We start from the raw sequence: 22,927 nt of genomic DNA on the forward strand, positions 1-22,927 counted from the left end.
TTTTAGACATAGTTTTTAACATATGTAAAGAAAGTCATCGTGATGGGGTAACGCCGGAAAAATATGCGACGCACCTAACACACAGATGACTTGGGTACAACCTTAACTGAGCAAAGCTGTTAGGCGAACTACTGAAGTCTACACTTTCTTACCACAAATTACAGTATCCTATCTTAACTTTATACGTCTAGTGACAAGTAAGACATCACACGTTAGTGTGTTGCTGGTGCTATGTATGCCCGGTTTCCACACGCCGCCTTATGGGAAGGTCTCGTGAACCCGCAATGGTACACCTTGGAGTGAACGTGTTAAGTTTATGTATGGGCTGCTTTTGTAGAACAGATGTAGATTTTCAGTGTGAGGCGGAGTAGGTAAACTATTACTCGTACGCCATATCTCTAAAAGCTGACGCGTTGCCTCACAGCCGGCGTCTGTTTGCGGGCCAGAGAAGCCGTCAGCGGCCGCTTCCTGCCGTCGCGTCGGCAAAGTTGTGCGCGCGATGCGGCGCTGTTAACTGTACCGGCGCGGCGCCGCGCGTGCGCCGTGTTGCCCACCGCTAGGGGCCGACCGGCGAGCGCGGCTCAGTGTCGGGCGTGCTGGAGCGCGGGTAGGCAACCCGAGCAACGCCTGTGTGTCGCCGGCTGCGCGCTCACCGCCGCTGCGACCGCGTCTTGCGTCTGCGTCTGCCTCAGCAGAGTCCGCCTAACGCCAGGTCGAGGCCGCCGCTGTCATCATGAGGCGGCGCCTGTTCAGAGGTAAAGCGCTCACTTGTCACACCTCTTTGTCGAAAGCGCTCCCCACACATTCAGACGGTGAGTTAGAACCGTGCTTCGCTTCAACAAAAAATGTCGAACCCGCTCCATAATGTGAGTGCTTTTAGTGGTGGGTACAGACCATATAGGGTCTGCAGAGTGTAGATTTACACAAGCGTAGAAACTAAGTCAGTTCAGAAGAGTGCATGCAGTGGACGCACTGATAATTGGTATACCACTGCAAAAGATGTATGCGGATCCAGCAACTCGACTGGGACCATAAAAAAAAACTATTTTGTATCACATTTTCTACAAGTTCATTTCGTAAATTTGTAACAGGAAATAAAAATGGCATGTCACAGTATTTTCCATTGAACCGTTAAGTTCTGTACTAAAGTACCCCATTGCTTACATTAGCACTCAATTAATGATCATGATGCATCTGAAGGGTAGTTGATTATCGATAATAAAGTGAACATACGTTCACAGGATGAATGGGTGTACTCAGGCACAGGTTTAATTTATAGCAGATGTACAATGTACCGGATTTATGATACTTAGAATTAGTTCACAAAAGTGCAATTAACTGAAAATTCAAGAAATAGGACAGAATTGCTTGACCAGCACCTTACTGCTGTACAATTCCATTAGCATCCAGTTGTCTCCAATACACTAAACATGGAATTAGTGTACTAATGAAATGGGCAGTATGAGGCAGAGATTACTGCAGATAACTCTACAATTAACTCTACAGTCGAAACAGAATACATCTGAACCGCTGAAGCACACATTTCGTAAGAGAATATGGTTGAATATAGATCAGTACATCTTATAGCACGTACATCAACCAGATAAATTAACTTCTGGCCACTTTGTCCGTGAAGCGACAAATTCAGGGTGGGATGCATACAACTGGTCCAGATCATATTTACAATATGATTGAGGTGGGATGTATCCTTGTTAATCAGTATCATTGAAGATGCTAGAAATGGCCACCGTTCACTTCGTTGCAGCACTGTTCTCGATATATCAAACTGTGAGAAACTCGTCGGATATGTGCTTAAGGGATAGGAGCAATAGCATTTTCAGTGTGCCGCTGTAACTCTTCCAGAGAGCGAGAATTATGTATACCTGAACTTTCAATTTTTTCCACAGGTAAAATGCGCAGGAAGAGATATCAAGCGATGAAGGTCACCAGGAGTTATCACTGCCCCAACTGACTGTCCTCCCTTCTCCAGAAACTTGATGTCCTCATGGCAAAATTATGAGGGTTGTATGGGGATCTTCGTCATTCAGAAAATATTCTTAAAGTTGTTCACTTTTGTGAGATAATCTACATAAGGGTTAGATAGTTTCTGAAGACACGGGTTACCGTCAACAGTGTGGTGAGGAATCGTTTTACGATGCGAACACCAGATGCTGAGTACCCAACACGAAATGTGAGATTATAAAACGGCTCTTCAAAGGACTGATATGGATATTCTGACTCGCTATGGCGAGTGTTACGTGAGTTCACATACCCTCACAGGCTGATCCAGATCTCATTAGACGACAAGGAAAACTGAGGATCGAAAAGCCCTAATTACACACCACTTGGAAACAACTGGTATAACTCAACAGGCTCGCATAATGGCACCGAATGGTGCATCGAAATCGTTTCCATCTCCTGTCCATCAATAAGGGTCGCTCCTGTATCGGTCTTACAAATATTTACCGGAAGAGGTTTATTTTACCTAACCTGCATTACATACCGCAACACTGCTAATTGCGTATGTCTGTAAATGAGGTTTTTACGTCTATACTGCTAACTCACATGATATGTAACTGAACAACGGTACACGAATATGTTTCTAAGATCGAGACAATTACGACGCAATTCTTTTACTACAACGTCGTAAGGTAAGTGAAATAATTGAACAGCCCCTGGTAAGACTTGCTACAAAGATTTTTGCGGAATCGTACGCTACGTCGACTATTAAGTGAACAACTCTTGGTTAGACATGCTACAAATATTTGTGCAGAATTCTATGCTATGTCGACCTTCCTCAAAGCTCAATTCGTTAAGTGGTTGTATGCTTTTACCGTGTCGGACGCGCTGTGGCAGCTACGGTCAGTTTACGATAGTCACGAAAGGCAGTAAATTATTTTTATATCAACACGGGATCGTCCTTGGGTGCATTACTACGTTAACAATAGTGAGTCTAGAACACACGTAATGTATAATTTTGAAGATCAATAGGGTAGTTTTTCTCGAGTGTAAATTTGACCTATCTGGCCATCAGAGTGTTCACGCACATTCGTGGAACTAAAGTCTGGGGACTACAGACAAAAGATAACGAACGGAACGATTATCAGACATCTGGCAGAGGGTACATACTTCACGCCAAACAGTTCCTATACTAACTCTTACAGTTACGAATGGTGCGCGAGTGCCTGCTCCGTACGCAACCCCCCACCCCCCTCCCACCGCCACCCTCATTTAAGGTAGAACTTCGTTGATTTTGACATCTTGTTTATTGTTCGAGAAATACAAGATAGGCGGGATTATATTTTACTCTTCTTCTAACCAATTTTCGTTCATATTTCAATAATGGGGTTCCTTATTCATTACTAATCACAAGGAAATGATTTAGTAATAACGCAGTGATACTTGAAAACGCACATATTTTCAATATTATGTCATTGATTTATTTAACTCAAAAAATTACGTCCATAAGCCTTGTTTTACAACTAACAAGGCATACTACATATTTTATAACAGATTTATTGTGACAAGCATGAGACACCTCATACAAAATATAAAGCGATATAAAATTTTTAGTAATTGCTATAGCGCACAATCAATAACAAGTAAAAACTTTATTCATTTGTTAATGAGAACTTCATTAATAAAGATGACTTATAGGAAGGGAGACTAAAAGTATTGGTGTTAGTAGCAGTGGACATAACAGAAGGCATGGTAGAGCGAGAGACAGAGAAACTTGATTAAACATGGTTATGAAGATAGAGGAAAAAGAACTAACGCGAGTGAATGTGCTACGAAAGAAAGAAGTATAAATGAGATAATATTGGAGCATATGCTTTATTGTTTCACAGTGACATGATTGCCTTATACGTCAGTTTAGCCGGAAAAGTGTGAGGGTCACGCTACGAAGTTCGTCCGCCTCTTTGTAACAGAAAGTTTATGGTCATCCAGAAGATTATTTATGGGTCTGTAATTATATCTATAGAGTCATACAGTATGCTATTAAATGAATATTGCGAGAAATACGTGTAAGGACCATCTGCTCGTATAAAAGTGTCGCGTGTCCTACGGACGTAGAAAAATTTCTTAGTGGTTACTGTGTGAGCCCAAAACTAATTTTTGATACATAGTACACGAACTGCACACTTCAAACGACACTTTATCTATAAATCACTTTATCTGAACCAATTTTTAAAAGCGATCCCCATGTTAAAATCAAGCATAGAAGAGCATCTTTAGAGGCGTTCGTGTTACATCTGATGGCCGGAATATTTTTCGTTGATTTGAAAGACAGGATCTGCAAATGAATATATACCAGGTCGCAATTGCAAACATGAGAACCACAGTTATTATCAAACGGATTAATGGCGGACTGAGTGCCAGTCATTTAATCATTGCAGGAAAAATTGTCTGCCTCCTGTGATAAAAAAATCTAAAGAACCATAAAAGGATCTCATGGCGCAGTACTCTCAACTATCTCTCCTATGAAAGCATCCAGCCCTTTCGCTTTACCACAAAGGAATCACACTTCGTAATTTGACGATACCAAGACGACGACTATGTCCAGTTTTCAACGACTTTTTGGTCTGTATATTTGAGAGACAAATTTTGGACATTATTTTCTCCTGTTCGCTTAGACGTGGCAGAAGCGATACCCAGTCGGAAGACTGAGTTACATTTAGTATCTCATGGGTATGCACAGGGACACACTGAGATCTTGGTTTCAGGATTCGTAGTTCGGATTAATAACATTTAATATCTTCTCCTGAGCAGAACGTGAGGAAGAATAAGTGTTCTCCATATTCCACAAAGTAAAATGAAATATGTACCACGCATAAAATATTTAGAAACATCCCGCAATACCTCACATAAACGTGGAGCCGTACGTGTATTAATATGTACGTGTCGAAAAATTACACAGCAACATTCATAATCGGAGAACACTTTCAGAATATGCTACTGAATCGAATATTAATAGTCCGAGGCCGTACATTACCACTGGCTTTCATTCCACGAAAATCCATTAGTATATTTATTCGTTTCCACCATTCGTCTCCATAGGATGTCAGCAAGTAGCTCCCTGAACGTGCCAGACAGTTCTTGCCTAATTACATAGTTGCCACGGAACGTCACCAGAACGCGAAATGAAAATACTTCTCGATTCAACTCCAAAATCAACCAATTCTTCGTATGTTATATGAAGTTCCAAGGCAGAAATGAGTAGAGAAATGTTTATCACGTACACACTGTTGTCTTTTTCGTCTAATTACAACATGGCGGACTATGCAGATCAGAAGAATCTGGAAGCACGTCGAAGGTCCACGGTCTGAGATCAGGGCTCTACATCCAAGAAAACAGAGATCACTCCTTCCGACTGTTAGAAATCATTTATGGAACAGAAAGCTTCGTGTGGCAATTGGAACTAATAGCAACCCGTGGGATGCTACCTACAGGAAATACTGGAAATTAAAAATTGCGGAGATGTGGCCTGGAACATGAAGCAAAATATTCCAACAATAAAACACAACACAATTGGACCACAAATTGATTGAACGAAGATAGTTAACAAGCCTACAATGCTACAGTTTCCTGAAAAACGTGTACCATACCAAACATCCACACTATTCGGCCTGTAGATTCAAATTGCAACGTGCTGAATGTGTGCGTATGTGCGTGTGTGTGTGTCTGTTCTTTTTTCCCCTTAAGTGCATATTACATCTACTTCGCATTCCTGAATGCCCTAGTAATGTATTGCTGAATACACGGCAAGTGGGAGTAATTATCTTCCCCGCTTAAACTTTTCCTCGTAAGAGCGATATTTCCAGGAGTTCCTCTTTTTTCACAGTGGTCAGTGTCCAGTGCTCCAACGAATACTGGTTAAAATTAATGCTTCTCAGATATCAGACTACGAGAAAGTGAGCAGAAAGAGTATGCCGTATTACTAAATTGACAAGTAACAATGAACAGCCACTTTCGAGCATCTTTTTAGAAAAGATAACTCTTAGGCGCTAGCCACGTCTTCTCTTTTCCTCGCTGTCATTATCCTATCCAATTACTACTATATTTAACTATTTTACTCTCCTGGGTCCCATAAATTTTTCATCTCTCTACAGTTTTTGCAAGGAGTCACATGCGCAAACAACGATAGCAGTTTAAAGAAATGCGCAAAACATTACCATACGGCTGAATTAGGAGACAAACAAGTATCTATGGCTCAGTGATTGTCGTTTGAAACCAGTAGTACCAGAAAACTTTCGCACCTAATTACTGAGTCAATATTCTCTCTTAGGAGTTTGTTACATAGTTTAAAATGAAAAGTGCTCGGAAAAATGGTCATGGAATTACAGAACTTGTGTTGGCGAATATAAAATTCCGTTTAATGAACCTGATCTAGAAATGTCGTTCTTTAAATCGCTGCTGTAACACATAAATGTCGGAGGCGTACTTAGTTTCATTTAGTTAACTCAAAGTGTTCAGATAATGTTTGTTGATGGAATCTCCTTTATGATTCTGGAAAATATAATGCTCGTCACCTCTGACACTTATAAAAGAACGCAAGTCTTATGTATTTTGTGGCGTATAGTTTTAAATAGGTCGTATACCGTTGTGAAGTCGGAGTTACTTTCACAGGGTTTCTTGAATCACATTGTTACATTCGTGACATTTGTTATGACAAACGTGTACATTTCTCCCTCCCAGTTTTATAAACCATAATGGCGAATCTGTTTGCTGTTAGCAATTACATTGTTTAATGTGAGTACCTGAAGAGCTTCTCATGTCTTTCTGATCAATATCCGATATTGTTAAGCGCTGCTCCTACACTACCCCACTTTTAAACGAGAAGACATATGAGTTGCGGAATCTTAGATCGCGAAGATTCTTCATGATCTACTTGATCCAAGGTCGTTTACTAAATTTCTATTATCTCGGCTGATAATCAGGTCACAGTGCAGAGGGTTTAAGTAATTAACGGTGACCAACTTGATTCACACTGTTAGTATACAACTTGCAAGCAGTTATTTGCAATCCTTACAGTAACTAGTACAACCGGAGATGGTTACGTAAACGACACCAGTGAAGTACCAACAATGACAAATGAGTCATGATACTGTTAGGAAAGTACAGACCTTGGGTGAAAACAACGCTACTGTAGATTCATGTTGACATTGACATTGCGTGAGACCATGGAGCGATGTTAACGCCTTTTTCACTTATACGCCAAATATCAAGGTGGCTCGCCGGCTATTAAAGAGAGAGATTATTTCTTCACCTTTTCCCTTTCTGCAAACTTGTAAATTAGAGACTTCTTATGCTTATCTATTCTTAAAGATGCCATATGATAGATAGGGACAAATACTGATTGCACTGTTTTTCTTATGCTACTGATAAGATTTACACACCATGAAGACTAATAGCTACGAAACGTCTATCACATTTACATCGAAGGTGTAGAAATAAGATGCAACGTCACTAATATTCGGTGATGTAACTTCCATTATAAGTTGTATTACGGACTGCAGAGAATATGTGAAGATGTAGATTGACGATGTTGGGGTGACGTTAATTCCAATTAGGAACCGTCTTGCTGCGAGTGAGAAACCTGACTGCTCTGATATTAGCTGCTGCGTACATATTAGTAATTATCTGAGTAAGTAAGGTAAAATTTCTGTAAGAAAGACATCCAGATTTTTTTATCGACCCAGCCGCTTTGTGATGTCCTGTGAAGTCAATGAAGTTCTCCTTTTTCTTCGTAACATACATGTCAAGTCAACCGTGCTGTGGAGCAGAAAGTTACGTACATTCACAGATTATCCGTGAAAGTTTTCGAAGGCTTGTGTCGCTTCTTTACCTCACAAAAATTCAGTGCTTCACGTTACACGTTACAAGTAACAGGCGTTCATTGCACAAGTACTTTCATATACCACAGAGAACTTTCTTTTTGGTTGATTTCAACTCATGCCCCCTGAACTACATTTCCGCGACAACATTCCTTACAGTAAACAGAAATGATCTGCACTTACAAAAAAGTAACTTTTTAGGATTCCGTACCTCATTCGTTTAGGAACTGGACCCTTATAGAAACACTTTTTTCCGTTATCTCCCTGGCTGTCCCTTTTTGTTAGGAACCGCTACATGTCTCAAAAGTTACGTCACATACTAATGCTGACGGCCCCTTTTCTTTATACAGAACAGTAGCTTCTAAGTCAATGCAATCAAAAGATACGGTCATTTGTGCAAAATATTGTTATACTCGCAAACTCACACCTTAAAACCAAGAGGGCAGTTCCCGTTGACCTAAAATCATGAAATTTTAACGGGAAACAAGGTTTCACAACGCCAGTAACTGCATTATAAGTCCGAAAATTGATAATTTGTAATAATATCACACGAAACAAATCTTTTTTCTAATCGAATGGTTCTAATGGCTCTGAGCTTATGGGACTTAACACCTGAGGTCATCAGTCCCCTTGAACTTTGAACTACTTAAACCTAACTAACCTAAGGACATCACACACATCCATGCCCGAGGCCGGATTCGAACCTGCGACCGTAGCGGTCGCGCGGTTCCAGACTGAAGCGCCTAGAATCGCTCGGCCACACCGGCCGGCCATTTGTAATCCGACTGCCTGTCTGTTCGTCCGTTAAGACCCCCTCCACCCCCCCCCCCCCCCCCACGCCCCTCGTCCCTTTTCTCAGGAAATTGTAGAGGTATCAAGTTGAACGTCACATACTGAGATGTCTAGGTCCTTGGCGGCATAATAAATGTTAGGCTCTCAGTCAATGCAATCAGAGGATACTACATTTTGTCACATAATTCGGCATTCGCAAACTCACTCATCCAAACCTATGGGGTACTTCCCATTGGAGTAAAATCATCATATTTGGTACGTAGAAAGGCTTCGAAGCACAAATAAGGTGATAAAAGGGTATTTGTTAATTTGTTGTTATATCACACGAAAATTAATTTCCCGTTTCTTATTCGACACTCTCTCTGTTCGTCCGTCTGTTAAGACTCCTTTTCCACAGATGCAAGAAGTCGAAATTTACGTCACACGCTGAAGTCAGCGATTCCTTGGTCTTATACAAACGTCAAGCTTCTAAGTCAGTGTAATTAAAAAATATGACCATTACTTCAAGTATTTTGACACTCGCAATCTTGCTCATTAAAAATTATAGGGCGCTCCTCGTTGACCTAGAATCATAAAATTCGGCAATAAACAAGGTTTCACACCGGAAGTAAATTGTTAAGTTTTGAATATATCACACGAATGTCTTCAGTTATTTCTTATCTCAATTGAAACTTAAAATTGAAATATTCTCGGAAATTGAACAATTCTCGGGACCAGTATCATGGCACGATCAATGACAACAAAAAGCAAAAATCAGCGACACACACGACTCCCGTGATGTATGAACACTCTATATACACCATTAAGTTTTTACGGAAAACTCAAGAGTGCGAATCCTGCTCACACCTGACCAAATTTTACTGTTATTTCAGAATGACTTACACAATTACACGATAGATGGAACGTGGTAGCGAGAAACTGACATCCTTTATCTCGTGTTTTAGTTACACCCCCTTCTGAACACCATGTCAGCACCGCAAGGCCGTCTAATTTCCCCAGAGGCATCGTGGTGAAGTTATTTCTCTATCGGCTACCAGCGACTGGGTGCATGGTATCTCAGTTTGGAAGTTTTGAAGTGCTGATGCTGAAATTATAATCTGTAGTTATTACTTCCTTACCACTGCTCTGGTGATGATATCACAACGGAAGAGAGACTCAGGCACAACGTTGTTGTCTTGTCCGAAAAGTAAATGAAAACCTAAGTTTAACGACCCGTCGACGTCGAAATTACTACAGTTAGAGCGCAGACTCTCATTTGGAAAGAACGACGGCCGTCCCATTTCAAAGAACCATTCTGTCGTTTGCGTTAAGCGTTTAATACCTTAACATTGTGCAGCTTTGCCCGGTCCACCCTTTGAAAAGAGTCTTATTGATGATAAATTACCAGCGTGAAATTTTCTTTGTAGCTCTAATATACTTCTGTTCCATGCTGAAAATCCTCTCTGTGTATTACCATTTCAAAATATTTCTGGTCATCCCGATTTTATTTTTATAACATGAACCTCCATAGTTCGTTAAGAAAGCTACCCTGTGATCTGAACCTGTGCCTCACCCATGACGATCGGTGAATCGCTGTAAGAGCCAAATCAGTTTTACAGTAGAGAGTTGCCAACAAATAAAAGTGTTAATTTGTGCACCATTTTCACTAACCCCGTCTGTCGTTGAAAGTCTAGTATTCTTACACAATTAAGCTGGTATTTACGATGTCTAGGTGTCGTCCTTAATCTGGTATTTTTCATAATTTTGTGACTTAAAAACTTTTAATTTACTTATAAATGTAATTTAAGAAGGCGAGTGAAAAGGTAGGTAGTCCACGATATTGAGCACAGTAGTTCAATTGGACGCAATTCAAGAGGGCTGTGTTGGGAAAGCCCTATGTGGCGATCCTGAATTAATTTCTTGTATCCATACATTGTGTTCAGCAGCGTTGTTCTGTACATGCAAATTCTTAAGCGCCATCGACATTGAAATAAGGGACGTATAAAAAACAACGTATCTGCAATTTTTTTCTCTTCAGGAATGACAGAGTCAAATCCTAACCCGACATCCAGTTTGAACTTCTTAGGCAAGTATCCGTTCCGGTCTGTAGCAAGCGGATGCATTCAAGAAATTAAATGGCCACTCTCATCTGTATTCATCGAAGTCTGAGGTCTGTCTCCAACCACAATGAGGTCTACGTGTATTAGTTTTCGTCTTGGGTAATTAAAGCCGGCGTAGATATCAAGCGACTTATCGTGTTTTAGAGGCTTTTCTTTCGTACCCTATGTCGTAAAATTCCAGCTGTTTAGTAAGAGTAGCTGTTTGTTTCCATGTCTAACAACTTTTGGAGACATTTTTGGATCTATTTGCCCTTTGCAAATCTCCCCGAGAATATATTCTGTAGTAGCAGTTTCTGATACAATTGTTAAATTTTGTAATTGTTTGTTTAACAGTCAATTTGCTTTATGGGCCCTAATGACAACTATGAACGACAGCGGCCGACCATGGAGGTATATAACTACGTCCGTAAATGATTGAGACTGCCTTTTTAATTTACTTTCGCCACTGCAGGAAGTGGTGTACCCTGTGACGACGAAGAGTACTCTGTCATGTGATGCTACATTCGATATATGAAACTTCCTTTAACCTGCGGACAGAAAGTACGTGAGGACAGGCGCTGCATATTATCAAATGCTGCTGACAGCCGCAAATATTTTCTGTACGATAAAGTCGTCGTCACTAGCAAAATGAACACATCACCGGAAGCCTTTCCAAATATTTCCAGAACGCAAGATATAATAGTGACATTCATATTCATCAATAGTAAGACGAGCATCTCACCGTCACACTCATGGGGTACTAATAATATTTTACTAATTTCTTACAGTAATACTAGTGAATTTTTATAAAAAAATTATAAGAAGGATCAGTGTTCCTTGAAGTTCGGAATATAACTTATTGAAAAAAAAATGAAGTAAATGATGGTTGTCTAACAAATGACAAGGTTTTAGTTTTCACATGCATTCTTTATTAGGTAGTAGTTACTGGAAACAAAATACCTATTTTACAGATAATGTTTCACTAGGGGACACATTCTTCATTTAAATGTGTAGAATGATTTCATATTTACATGGTCACTCTATCCACTGTGTATGTCTAAACGAAAAGTATTGAAAGCTCAGCCGGACTGCTAATACGCAATCCGATAAAAGGTGAACTTCCGTTGTGCTACATGCTTTCATTTCTGAAGACTTACTCTAAACAATATTCACCTCCTTGAACCTTACAAAACGATAAAGCACTCTTTTCTTTAAGTATCAATAGTAATCTGTCACCGGACGGAGTATCCGAGCGGTTCTAGGCGCTACAGTCTGGAACCGCGCGACCGATACGGTCGCAGGTTCGACTCCTGCCTCGGGCATGGATGTGTGTGATGTCCTTAGGACAGTTAGGTTTAATTAGTTCTAAGTTCTAGGGAACTGCTGACCTTAGAAGTTAAGTCCCATAGTGCTCAGAGCCATTTGAACCATTTTTTGAACTAATCTGTCACTTCACCATGGATTAATATGGATACTAAAGCGATCGTAACTACTACATAACAAAATTTAAGCAAAAAGAAGTCTAGGATGTTTAACATTCCGGAGAATGTCAACAATTTCTCTGTATATGATAATAAGGAAAGTTCTTACTCTATTCTGAATCTGTCAGTTTTACGCAGGGCGAACGTTAATAGAACCTAAAAATGGCGGGGACGGATTACTGACTGGAAATGGAGGGCAAAAGATTGTATGAACGTGTGTCCGGAAGTGCATCGTTACGAGGGTAGGTGTCGCTGTCGAATAGAAGTTCCTCTGACCATGTGCCCTGTCCGTAACCGTCCAGCTTGATGATGCCAGTTCTGGTAAAATTTCTTCGCAGGTAAAAAGGACTGATGACAGAAATCCCGTAACTGAGATGGTCTGGTGAAAAAACCATAGACAAAATTCTTCCCGTAGGGGGCAATGACAGACTACGAAAAAAAAAAGAAATAAAAGAAAGAGATTCAGTGCTCTCTCTCTCACTTTCAGCGCTACCATTACAGCCTTAATTTTACAGGTTTATATGAAAACTAATACGATATACTTCTTTACGTGTCATTGTGTCACGAACATAAAGAGCACGTCTCCGCTATCAGGCAGTTTCTAATTCATATCTGATTGAATATATACGATTCGGTAAATATCTGTACACGCCTCTAATGAAGAATATTGTTGATTCTGTTCAAATAATAATGTCTCATGTTTTTATAATTGCGTTTGCGAGACGTTATGTCAAGGCATCTTCTTTTCGTAACATATTTTCTGTTACACAACGGATCAATGATACATAATCACAGAAATCACAATAAGAACAAAATTATGTATTTTGTGAAAAACCTTTACGTTAACATCCCTTTGTTTGTGTGAGGCACGCAGTTTTTTTATTAACTAGAAGGGCCAGAGAGTATCTACATTTGCATTTAGATATTCCAAGAACATGAGGACGTGCACTCCGAACCACATCTGTTCTAATATCTGTATGGCCCTTGTAATCATTCAGAGTGCAGTGTCGAACAAGAATCTGTGCAATTAATATTGTGTACTTCTTACGACAGGAAGTGCAAAATGGCTAAACATGGATGGCTAGAGGATAAATGTAGGGATTTAGAGGCAACACTAGGGGTAAGACAGATACTGCCTACAGGAAAATTAATGGGAACTTTGGACAAAAGAGAACCACTTGTATGAATATCAAGAGCTCAGATGGAAAACCAGTACTAAGCAAAGAAGGGAAAGCAGAAAGATGGAAGGAGTATGTAGAGGGTTTATAAAAGGGCGATGTACTTGAGGGCCATTATATGGAAATGGCAGAGGACGTAGATGAAGATGAAATGGGAACTATGATACTGCTTGAAGAGTTTGACAGAGCACTGTAAGATCTAAGTCCCAACAAGGCCCTGGGAGTAGACAACATTCCAATAGAACTAATGATAGCCCTGGGAGAGCCAGCCATGAAAAGCTCTACCATCTTGTGAGCAAGATGCATGAGACAGGCGAAATAACCTCAGACTTCAAGAAGAATATAACAGTTCCAGTCCCAAAGAAAGCAGGAGTTCACAGGTGTGATAATTACAGAACTATCAGCTTAATAGGTCATGGTTGCAAAACTCTATCACGAATTCTTTACAGACGAATGGAAAAACTGGTAGAAGCCGACCTCATGGAAGATCAGTTTTGATTCCGTAGAAATGTTGGAACACGTGAGGCGTTGCTAACATGCGACTTATCTTAGATGATAGATTAAGGAAAGACAAACCTACAATTCTCACATTTGTAGACTTAGAGAAAGCTTTTGACGATGTTGAATGGATTACTATCTTTCAAATTCTGAAGGTGGCAGGGGTAAAATACAGAGAGCAAAAGGCTATTTACAATATATACAGTAACCGGATGACAGGTATAAGAGTCGAGGTCGTGGAAAGGAAGCAGTGGTTGGGAAGGATGTGAGACTGGTTTGTAATCTATCCCTAATGTTATTCAATCTATATATTTAGCAAGCAGTAGGAAAATTTGGAGTAAGAATTAAAACCCATGGAGAGGAGATAAAAACTTTCAGGTTCGCCGATGACATTGTAATACCGTCAGATATAGCAAAGGAAGTGGAAGAGCAGTTGAACGGAAAAGACAGTGTCGTGAAAGGATGATAAAAGATGAACATCAACAAAAGCAAAACGCGGATAATGGAATGTAGTCGAATTAAATCGGGAGTTTCTGAGGGAATTATGGTAGGGGATGAGACTCTTAAAGTACTAGACAAGATTTGCTATTTGGGGAGCAAAATAACAGATGATGGTTGAAGTAGAGAGGATATAAAATATAGACTGGCAATGGCAAGGAAAGCGTTTCTGAAGATGAGAAGTTTGTTAACATCTAGCGTCGATTTAAGTACCACGAAGTCTTTTACTAAAGTGTTTGTACGGAATGCAGCCATGTATGGAAGTGAAACATGAACGATAAATAGTTAAGATAAGAAGAGAATAGAAGTTACCAAAATGTGCTGCTACAGAAGAATGCTGAAGATTAGATGAGTAGATCACATAACTAATGACGAGGAACTGAATGGAATTGGGGAGAAGAGGAATTTGACTCACAACTTGATTAGAAAAATGGATCGATTGGTAGGACGTGTTCTGAGGAATCTTGGGACCGTTAATTTAGTATTGGAGGGCAATGTAGAGGGTAAAAGGCGTAGAGGAAGCCCAAGAGATGAATACACTAAGCAGATTCAGAAGGATGTCGGTTGCAGTAGGTGCTTCGAGACGAAGAAGCTTGCACTGGATAGATTAACATGGAGAGCATGGAGAGCTTTCGGACAGTCGTTTTTTCCTCGCGCGATCCGTGAGTGGAACAGAGGGGGGAAATATGCGCGAATTGTGCCCTCCGCCACATACCGCTTGGTAGCTACCGGAGTATGTATGCAGATGTAGAAGTAGATCAAACCAGTCTATAGACTGAAGACCACAACAACAACTTCTTACGAATTGAGTTGGCACAGTATTTAACGTACTAAATTCGCGTTTTGTGAAACTGGGATCCAATCGCAACTTTGTTTAGGTTTTTCGTAGTCTCTCTAACTTGCTTAAGAGAATGACAGGCTGCTTCCCTTGTACAACGCACAATGGACATATTTCCCATTCTTCTCGTATCCGTGCTATTTCTCCATATTTAAAGTACTAATCGCTCACAAGATACACTCCTGGAAATTGAAATAAGAACACCGTGAATTCATTGTCCCAGGAAGGTGAAACTTTATTGACACATTCCTGGGGTCAGATACATCACATGATCACACTGACAGAACCACAGGCACATAGACACAGGCAACAGAGCATGCACAATATCGGCACTAGTACCTTTCGCAGCAATGCAGGCTGCTATTCTCCCATGGAGACGATCGTAGAGATGCTGGGTGTAGTCCTGTGGAACGGCTTGCCATGCCATTTCCACCTGGCGCCTCAGTTGGACCAGCGTTCGTGCTGGACGTGCAGACCGCGTGAGACGACGCTTCATCCAGTCCCAAACATGCTCAATGGGGGACAGATCCGGAGATCTTTCTGGCCAGGGTAGTTGACTTACACCTTCTAGAGCACGTTGGGTGGCACGGGATACATGCGGACGTGCATTGTCCTGTTGGAACAGCAAGTTCCCTTGCCGGTCTAGGAATGGTAGAACGATGGGTTCGATGACGGTTTGGATGTACCGTGCACTATTCAGTGTCCCCTCGACGATCACCAGTTGTGTACGGCCAGTGTAGGAGATCGCTCCCCACACCATGATGCCGGGTGTTGGCCCTGTGTGCCTCGGTCGTATGCAGTCCTGATTGTGGCGCTCACCTGGACAGCGCCAAACACGCATACGACCATCATTGGCACCAAGGCAGAAGCGACTCTCATCGCTGAAGACGACACGTCTCCATTCGTCCCTCCATTCACGCCTGTCGCGACACCACCGGAGGCGGGCTGCACGATGTTGGGGCGTGAGCGGAAGACGGCCTAACGGTGTGCGGGACCGTAGCCCAGCTTCATGGAGACGGTTGCGAATGGTCCTCGCCGATACCCCAGGAGCAACAGTGTCCCTAATTTGCTGGGAAGTGACGGTGCGGTCCCCTACGGCACTACGTAGAATCCTACGGTCTTGGCGTGCATCCGTGCGTCGCTTCGGTCCGGTCCCAGGTCGACGGGCACGTGCACCTTCCGCCGACCACTGGCGACAACATCGATGTACTGTGGAGACCTCACGCCCCACGTGTTGATTAATTCGGCGGTACGTCCACCCGGCCTCCCGCATGCCCACTATACGCCCTCGCTCAAAGTCCGTCAACTGCACATACGGTTCACGTCCACGCTGTCGCGGCATGCTACCAATGTTAAAGACTGCGATGGAGCTCCGTATGCCACGGCAAACTGGCTGACACTGACGGCGGCGGTGCACAAACGCTGCGCAGCTAGCGCCATTCGACGGCCAACACCGCGGTTCCTGGTGTGTCCGCTGTGCCGTGCGTGTGATCATTGCTTGCACAGCCCTCTCGCAGTGTCCGGAGCAAGTATGGTGGGTCTGACACACCGGAGTCAATGTGTTCTTTTTCCCATTTCCAGGAGTGTATTAACAGCTTATTCATCATTTCTCCGTCCCTACCTTCTTTCCTCCTTCCCCTTCTTCCCTCTTATTTTCTGCGCTTCATTTTCCTCTCAGGGACAGTGAATGAGGGCTACCATTTCGGATGTTCCGGTGTGCGATAATAATCATGACTTCATCTTTAAACGTAATTCCCCTGCGAACGATTATAAATTACTTCGATAACCAGCTAATGCGGGCTGTTTTTTAATGCGTGATGCGTCGTTCAAGTTTTGTTCGAGCTTTTCTCAATTTTTGTGCCACCCTATCGATGAAATATTAGCTCCACGAAGCAGCAGCTTTGTATTTCCTTTTCTAGAAAATTAAACAGTTTTTGAATAAAGATAGGTGACCGATTTTAACCTCACTAAAAGACCAGTAATATTTATGTACGAATAAGGCTTCATCACATTCTCACACATAAAATCCATAAAGTCAGTAAAACCTGTCCCAGAATACTTGTCTTGTAAGAAAATATAGGCTGAAAATTTTTCCACATTGATTATTCGATCTTCCACGCAGAATCTCCAATTTACCATTAAATATGATGATGAGTCGGTTGTTGGAAAATTACAAGGTATCGTAGTCCTAGAAACTCATCGTCAATGTTATTATAATAAATGCCCCTTTACTAGTCATAAAATTCTAGGTCCTCTTACCATAAGACAGAAAGTTCAAGAAACTTTCAACGTTATTGTAACTGGATAACCCCTTTGAAGGGCAGTATAACATTATTGTACTGACCCATAACTATTAAAAGTCCCGCACTTCTCCCGAAACGTATCATAGTCGTCATTACACTGCACACTTAACGCCGCTGTACTGGCAGAGCTGATAGTGATATTCATTACGTAGGGGCGTTACCTCTTGTGTAGACCTCTAAATGAGTAATATAAAAAAAAACGTTTGAGAGCCTTTTTTAAATTACACATTCCCTTACCTTTCTTAATTGTTCGCTATTTTAAAAACACATATCGTAGCTGAAATACTTTTTTATGAACGCAAGACAGTGACAGACTCTTTCATCGAGACATACATGATCTTTTAGTGATACTTGTAATACCTCCAATCACGAAATCAATGATGCCAGTGAGATGAACCATGTCATGTTACAGTTTCTCAATACATAAATTCCGTATGAATTGTGAAAAATCCTCATTTCTCCCGATAAATACTCTTCCTCGCCTCCTGTGTTAATACCATTGATACCAACAGCTCATACTTGTATTGAGAGACACAAGTTGTAGAACGGTCAAGCAAAAGGCATGTACTCTGTCTCAGACAACGGTCTTTCAGCGACGTACATTTTTTTAAAGGACATGATATTCACCGTTGACTACTTAGTTCACAGTTACAGTTTCGGTCTTTGTTGTTTGCAAAAGTTTTTTCTTCAGGGATTTATGTGAAGGATGCTACCATTGTCAACATTTCATGTAATTTCCATCATTTCACCAAGTGCTGAGCTTCGCAGTCATCAAATATTGATTCATTTTTACAGTGCAAAGTCATATTTTCGAGGATGACATTTAAACATGTCAGGAGATTACGGAGCCAGAATTGTGCAACTTATTCCGCAGTACCAATTGTTACATAAGTAATTCCTGCAGACAACGGCGAATATGGCACCCTTTAGAAAAATAGACAGTTTCGCATGGAAGAAAGAACAAGGAAATTTTAGAAATATTCTCCAGCGAACTTCGTAATAAATGTAGCTTTGAAGACAGTAAGGCCTCATATTTCATTAGAATTTAAATAGTTATTTGGAATCTACGATCTCTCTATCAGAAAAATACAGTACCCTGTCAGATATTGTACTCTCTTATGAAATTGGTTTTCTTATAGGCTTGTATTACTTTACAGTCCTCCCCGGTAGCTGAGTGGTCAGCGTGACAGACTGTCAATCCTAAGGGCCCGGGTTTGATTCCCGGCTTGGTCGGAGAGTTTCTCCGCTCACGGATAGGGAAGTGGCGTCAAATCGAAAGACTTGCACCCGGCGCACGGTCTACCAGATGGGAGGCCCTTGTCACACCACATTTGCATTACTTTACAACCTCTTATGTTCCTACGTTCGCCATAATTTTACGTCAAACCCACTTTGCAGCTTAGCAACCCTGATTATGCACCAACTCGTGACTAAACCTGATCCCAAAATAGATTGTGAGGGAGATGACTTACGTCGTAGAGACCTGTATTTTTAACTATATAAGAGGTGCCTGTAGCAGTGTTCTTTAACTGTGCTTATGGTTGGCTTTTTACGAACGTACTGCCTAGTTGCAAGCGCTTGTACTGTGATTTTTTTTCGTCCGAATGTTAAACTCATGTTTTCTCTACCTTTTGAAAGGAGGCATAATGTATTAAAAAACTCTAGACATTCGACGCTCTTCAACAGCAACACGAGAAGTGAAATCGCAATAGCGGCAAATGTAGCCTGCACCAACGTATTGTGCGCAGTGAAAACCTGAAGCATTTCCGGGCGAGACTTGCATAATAAATCAGTTGCCTGACGCTTCTGTCTGACGCTGTTGTATTCGCTCGCAGGTATACTCTCGCCGCAAACGACCGTCAACAACAGATTCAGTGTCGCACTGTCATGGCGCGAAAATATTCAGAGATCACACGCAACGTGCAAACAGAGGAAGTGAACAAGAGAAAATTTACACGTTAGTAGTAACAGAACCCAGTGTGTCGTATGTCGGAACGAAGCTTTATTTTCTCTACTGCGTCTCTCATGTCGCGATATATTGATTTTTCCCGCAGCGTACCCTGTGCTCTGTGTCACATTAGTAAATAAACGTTAGATTGGACTTTGTAATAAATTAGTGCATTAATAAAACACCTGCTCTGCGTTAGTGCGCTAGCTACTGACGCGACACTGTGGTTTAAAGCAGAACGAACGTCCCTGTCCCGTGTGAAGTAAATCGTTTCCGGAAGACGCTCAGTTGTGAAAAGTTGGGGCTACGTGTGAACGTGTGCTCTGGACCGAGTTTAGGTAGTTGGGCAGCGGTGGATGGGGGAGGGGGATGGGGACGGCGGGTAGTCCCCGAACTCATTTGCATCGCCGGTCGCTAGGGGCGCTGCCGAACGAAGAACAAACAAGCGAGTGTCGACGCTCGCGGCAAACTGCGCCGCTTTTGATCCGCGGTTCGTGACACACGAGCGAGACCCGTCTCTCTGTTGGTTTTGTATCCCTCCGGCCGTCGATAGGTCCAGGGGCCGCTGTCTAAATATTATTTCGCGCTCTCCGCGCCCAAATCTGTGATTCCTTTCCTACGCTAAGTAAACATCATGGACCCTTGCGTTCGTCACTATGAAACTGTGCAACGTCGAAGATTGCTCTACTAAACTGAATGTCATATCATGAGTCGTGTAAAAGTATATGACAGCAATCACGGCGCAAGCCTTAGAAGTTGCTAGTGAATAATTGTTATTGCTTAATGTCTCGGACCGAGTGAGGTGGCGCAGTGGTTAGCATACCGGACTCACATTGGGGAGGATGTCATATCAAATCCTCGTCAGGCCACCCAGATTAATGGGTTTATGAAATTTCCTTAAACTTCTCCAGTCAAATTGCGAAAATGTTTCACTGAAAAGTGCACGGCCGAATTCCTTCCCCATCCTCTCGAAATCCTGGCTTGTGTTCCGTCGCTAATGAGCATGCAGTTGACGGAATGTTAAACTCTAACGTGTATCTCCCTTCATTTCTTAATGTCTCGATTGTTGAGAACTGTGGCCCAGCACCGAAGAAGAACTGCAATAATTTTGCTTTATCGGCAAACGGCTCAGAGCCCCTCACTGTTCCAGTACTTAGCACTTGACGTAACTTGACTAACCGAATAGTAGACGGCCATCTAGTTCTTGGGTATGAAAATCTGGAACGAATGCTATTCTTAAAACTGTATAAATAACAGTATTTATTTAATTAAATACGATTTTCCATACTTCTGGCATTAAAGATCAAATTTTGGTTAAGATTAAATGTGTAATAACTGGTGCTACACTGTAGTTTTATGAAAATGTAAATTAATAATTACAATCAATTTCAATTTATTTAAGCTCTACCTCTCTCTTCCAGCAAGTCAGTACCCATCATCGTAATTCTCTTTCACTAAATATTGGTGTGACGTGACCACAAACAACCTACGATACACAAATTATTTATGCTGGTCAATTAAGCACTTGCTTCTTTAGCATATATTGCCTTTTGCTAGGAGGATTTTTTCTCGAAAAAGATTTCTCATCAATCACTAATGTCCTTCGCATTCCTTTAACTAATATAATTTCAGAATGTGGATCATCCTTGCAGGTACTGTATATCGCATTTAATTTATCGCGTGGATCATTATTTGTCTAGTGATATGGTTCCCCCTATTCATACAGTATAGATTTATTCCGATGTATCATTCGACTGAAAAAAACTAACAAAACACACCGAAAAAAGACTGCATATATTGCCTTTTGCTATGCGGACTTTTTCTCGAAAAAGATTTCTCATCAATCACTAATGTCCATCGCATTCCATTAACTAATATAATTTCAGAATGTGAATCACCTTTGCAGGTACTGTATATCGCATTTAATTTATCGCGGGGATCATTATTTGTCTAGTGATATGGTTCCCACTATTCAAACAGTATGGATTTATTCCGATGTATCATTCGACTGAAAAAAAACTAACAAAACACACTGAAAAAAGACTGAACGACTCGCGAATCGCTTGTTAAAATCAGTACGTTGTTCCATCATTATGAGTGACAAACGTACCCTAAGTATCCCAGCAAAATCTAACACATAGATTTTTCAGTTAACTGAAATAATTGACGTTGAAGAATCATCACGCAAGCTATCTCGTTTGGTATTTATCGCGTCACATGTTTTCCGAATTTGAAGTAAAATGTATCACTAAACTATAGTGACGTTTTATATATTTCTGAAATAAATGCAATATCTGAACTAACCTATAAATCAGTGTCATTTCTGCTTTATCCCTGCTTAAAGGATATTGACACACGACAATAATTTCATTTGAGGTTAACGACATCTGGGATCGAACAAAGGTGTTTACTGAATGTTCAGGTAAATTTCGCCAGCCGGCGTGACCGAGCGCTTCTAGGCGCTACAGTAGGGTACCGTGCGACCGCTCAGGTTGCATGTTCGAATCCTGTCTCGGACATGGACGTGTGTGATGTCCTTAAGTTCTGATGACCTCAGAAGTTAAGTCACATATTGCTCAGAGCCATTTCAACCACGTTTTTAGATAAATTTCCTTTCTCGGCTGTGAAATTTGATAATGTTTATTTTAAATATTTGATCAAAGAACTAAGCAACACATTCTTTATAAGCGCTTCGCATTATATAAAATAAAAAAGAGATTATATAGGAAATTTATTCTCTCTGTACGTATTGTGATAATTTTTTTCTTTCGCTGTCACACAGCTTTGTTCTACAGTTTTTATCGGACACATTCAAAGGAAAATAAACACCAGTACTGTAAAAAGCAATGACGTCGGCCGATGCATAAAAATCCGGTCCGACTCTGTTGCGTTACAATAGTCAAAGAAAAAATTGTCAGCAGTATACAAATAAAACTAAAGTGTACAGAACCATTTTGATTGCCTTGTTATTAAAACCGAAACGTGTGTAAGTGCGATAATGATATTTATAGCTTTTCAGTTTGACAATGATTTTCTCAGGAAGAGGACTGCCAAGAGGAGATGATCACAAGAAAATGATTGATTATCCAATGAAAGAATAACGTACTGCGACACGGGGCGTGGAATTTAAGAAGTTTGAAAGTGGTAATGAAGCTAGAAAATCTGTAAAGGGAAATGCGAAGGCTCAATTTAGATATCGTGGGGATCAGTATTGTGAAAGGGGAAGAAAACGAGGATTTATGGTCAGATGAGTACAAGTTAATATCAACAGCAGCAGAAAATTGTGTAACGGGAGTAGTGATACGAAGGTAGTGCACATACTTAGTTACTGTTAAAAATCCAGTAACTGGGTTTTTCTTTTCAGAATCGATAGTAAACCAACACCAACAAAGGAAGTTCCGGTACACAGGCTGACGTCGCAAGCTGAAGATGGACGGACAGTGAATGTATATGAGGATATTGGACGGGTGATAGAGTA

The 22,927-nt window shown here is 41.2% G+C and overlaps 1 protein-coding gene across 1 annotated transcript in view; it reads left to right on the top strand.

The window, feature by feature from the left end:
- The first annotated feature begins 609 nt into the window (after positions 1 to 609).
- LOC126416346 (hemicentin-2-like) overlaps positions 610 to 22,927 on the top strand; it is an 856,604-nt gene continuing 834,286 nt past the window's right edge. Inside the window, exon 1 of the mRNA XM_050084025.1 lies at positions 610 to 755. Within this exon, the coding sequence (XP_049939982.1) occupies positions 734 to 755 (22 nt within the window). The 5' untranslated portion in view covers positions 610 to 733. The remainder of the gene's footprint in view (positions 756 to 22,927) is intronic.

The sequence above is a fragment of the Schistocerca serialis genome, chromosome 8, assembly GCF_023864345.2.
Source record: "Schistocerca serialis cubense isolate TAMUIC-IGC-003099 chromosome 8, iqSchSeri2.2, whole genome shotgun sequence".
Classification (NCBI taxonomy): domain Eukaryota; kingdom Metazoa; phylum Arthropoda; class Insecta; order Orthoptera; family Acrididae; genus Schistocerca; species Schistocerca serialis.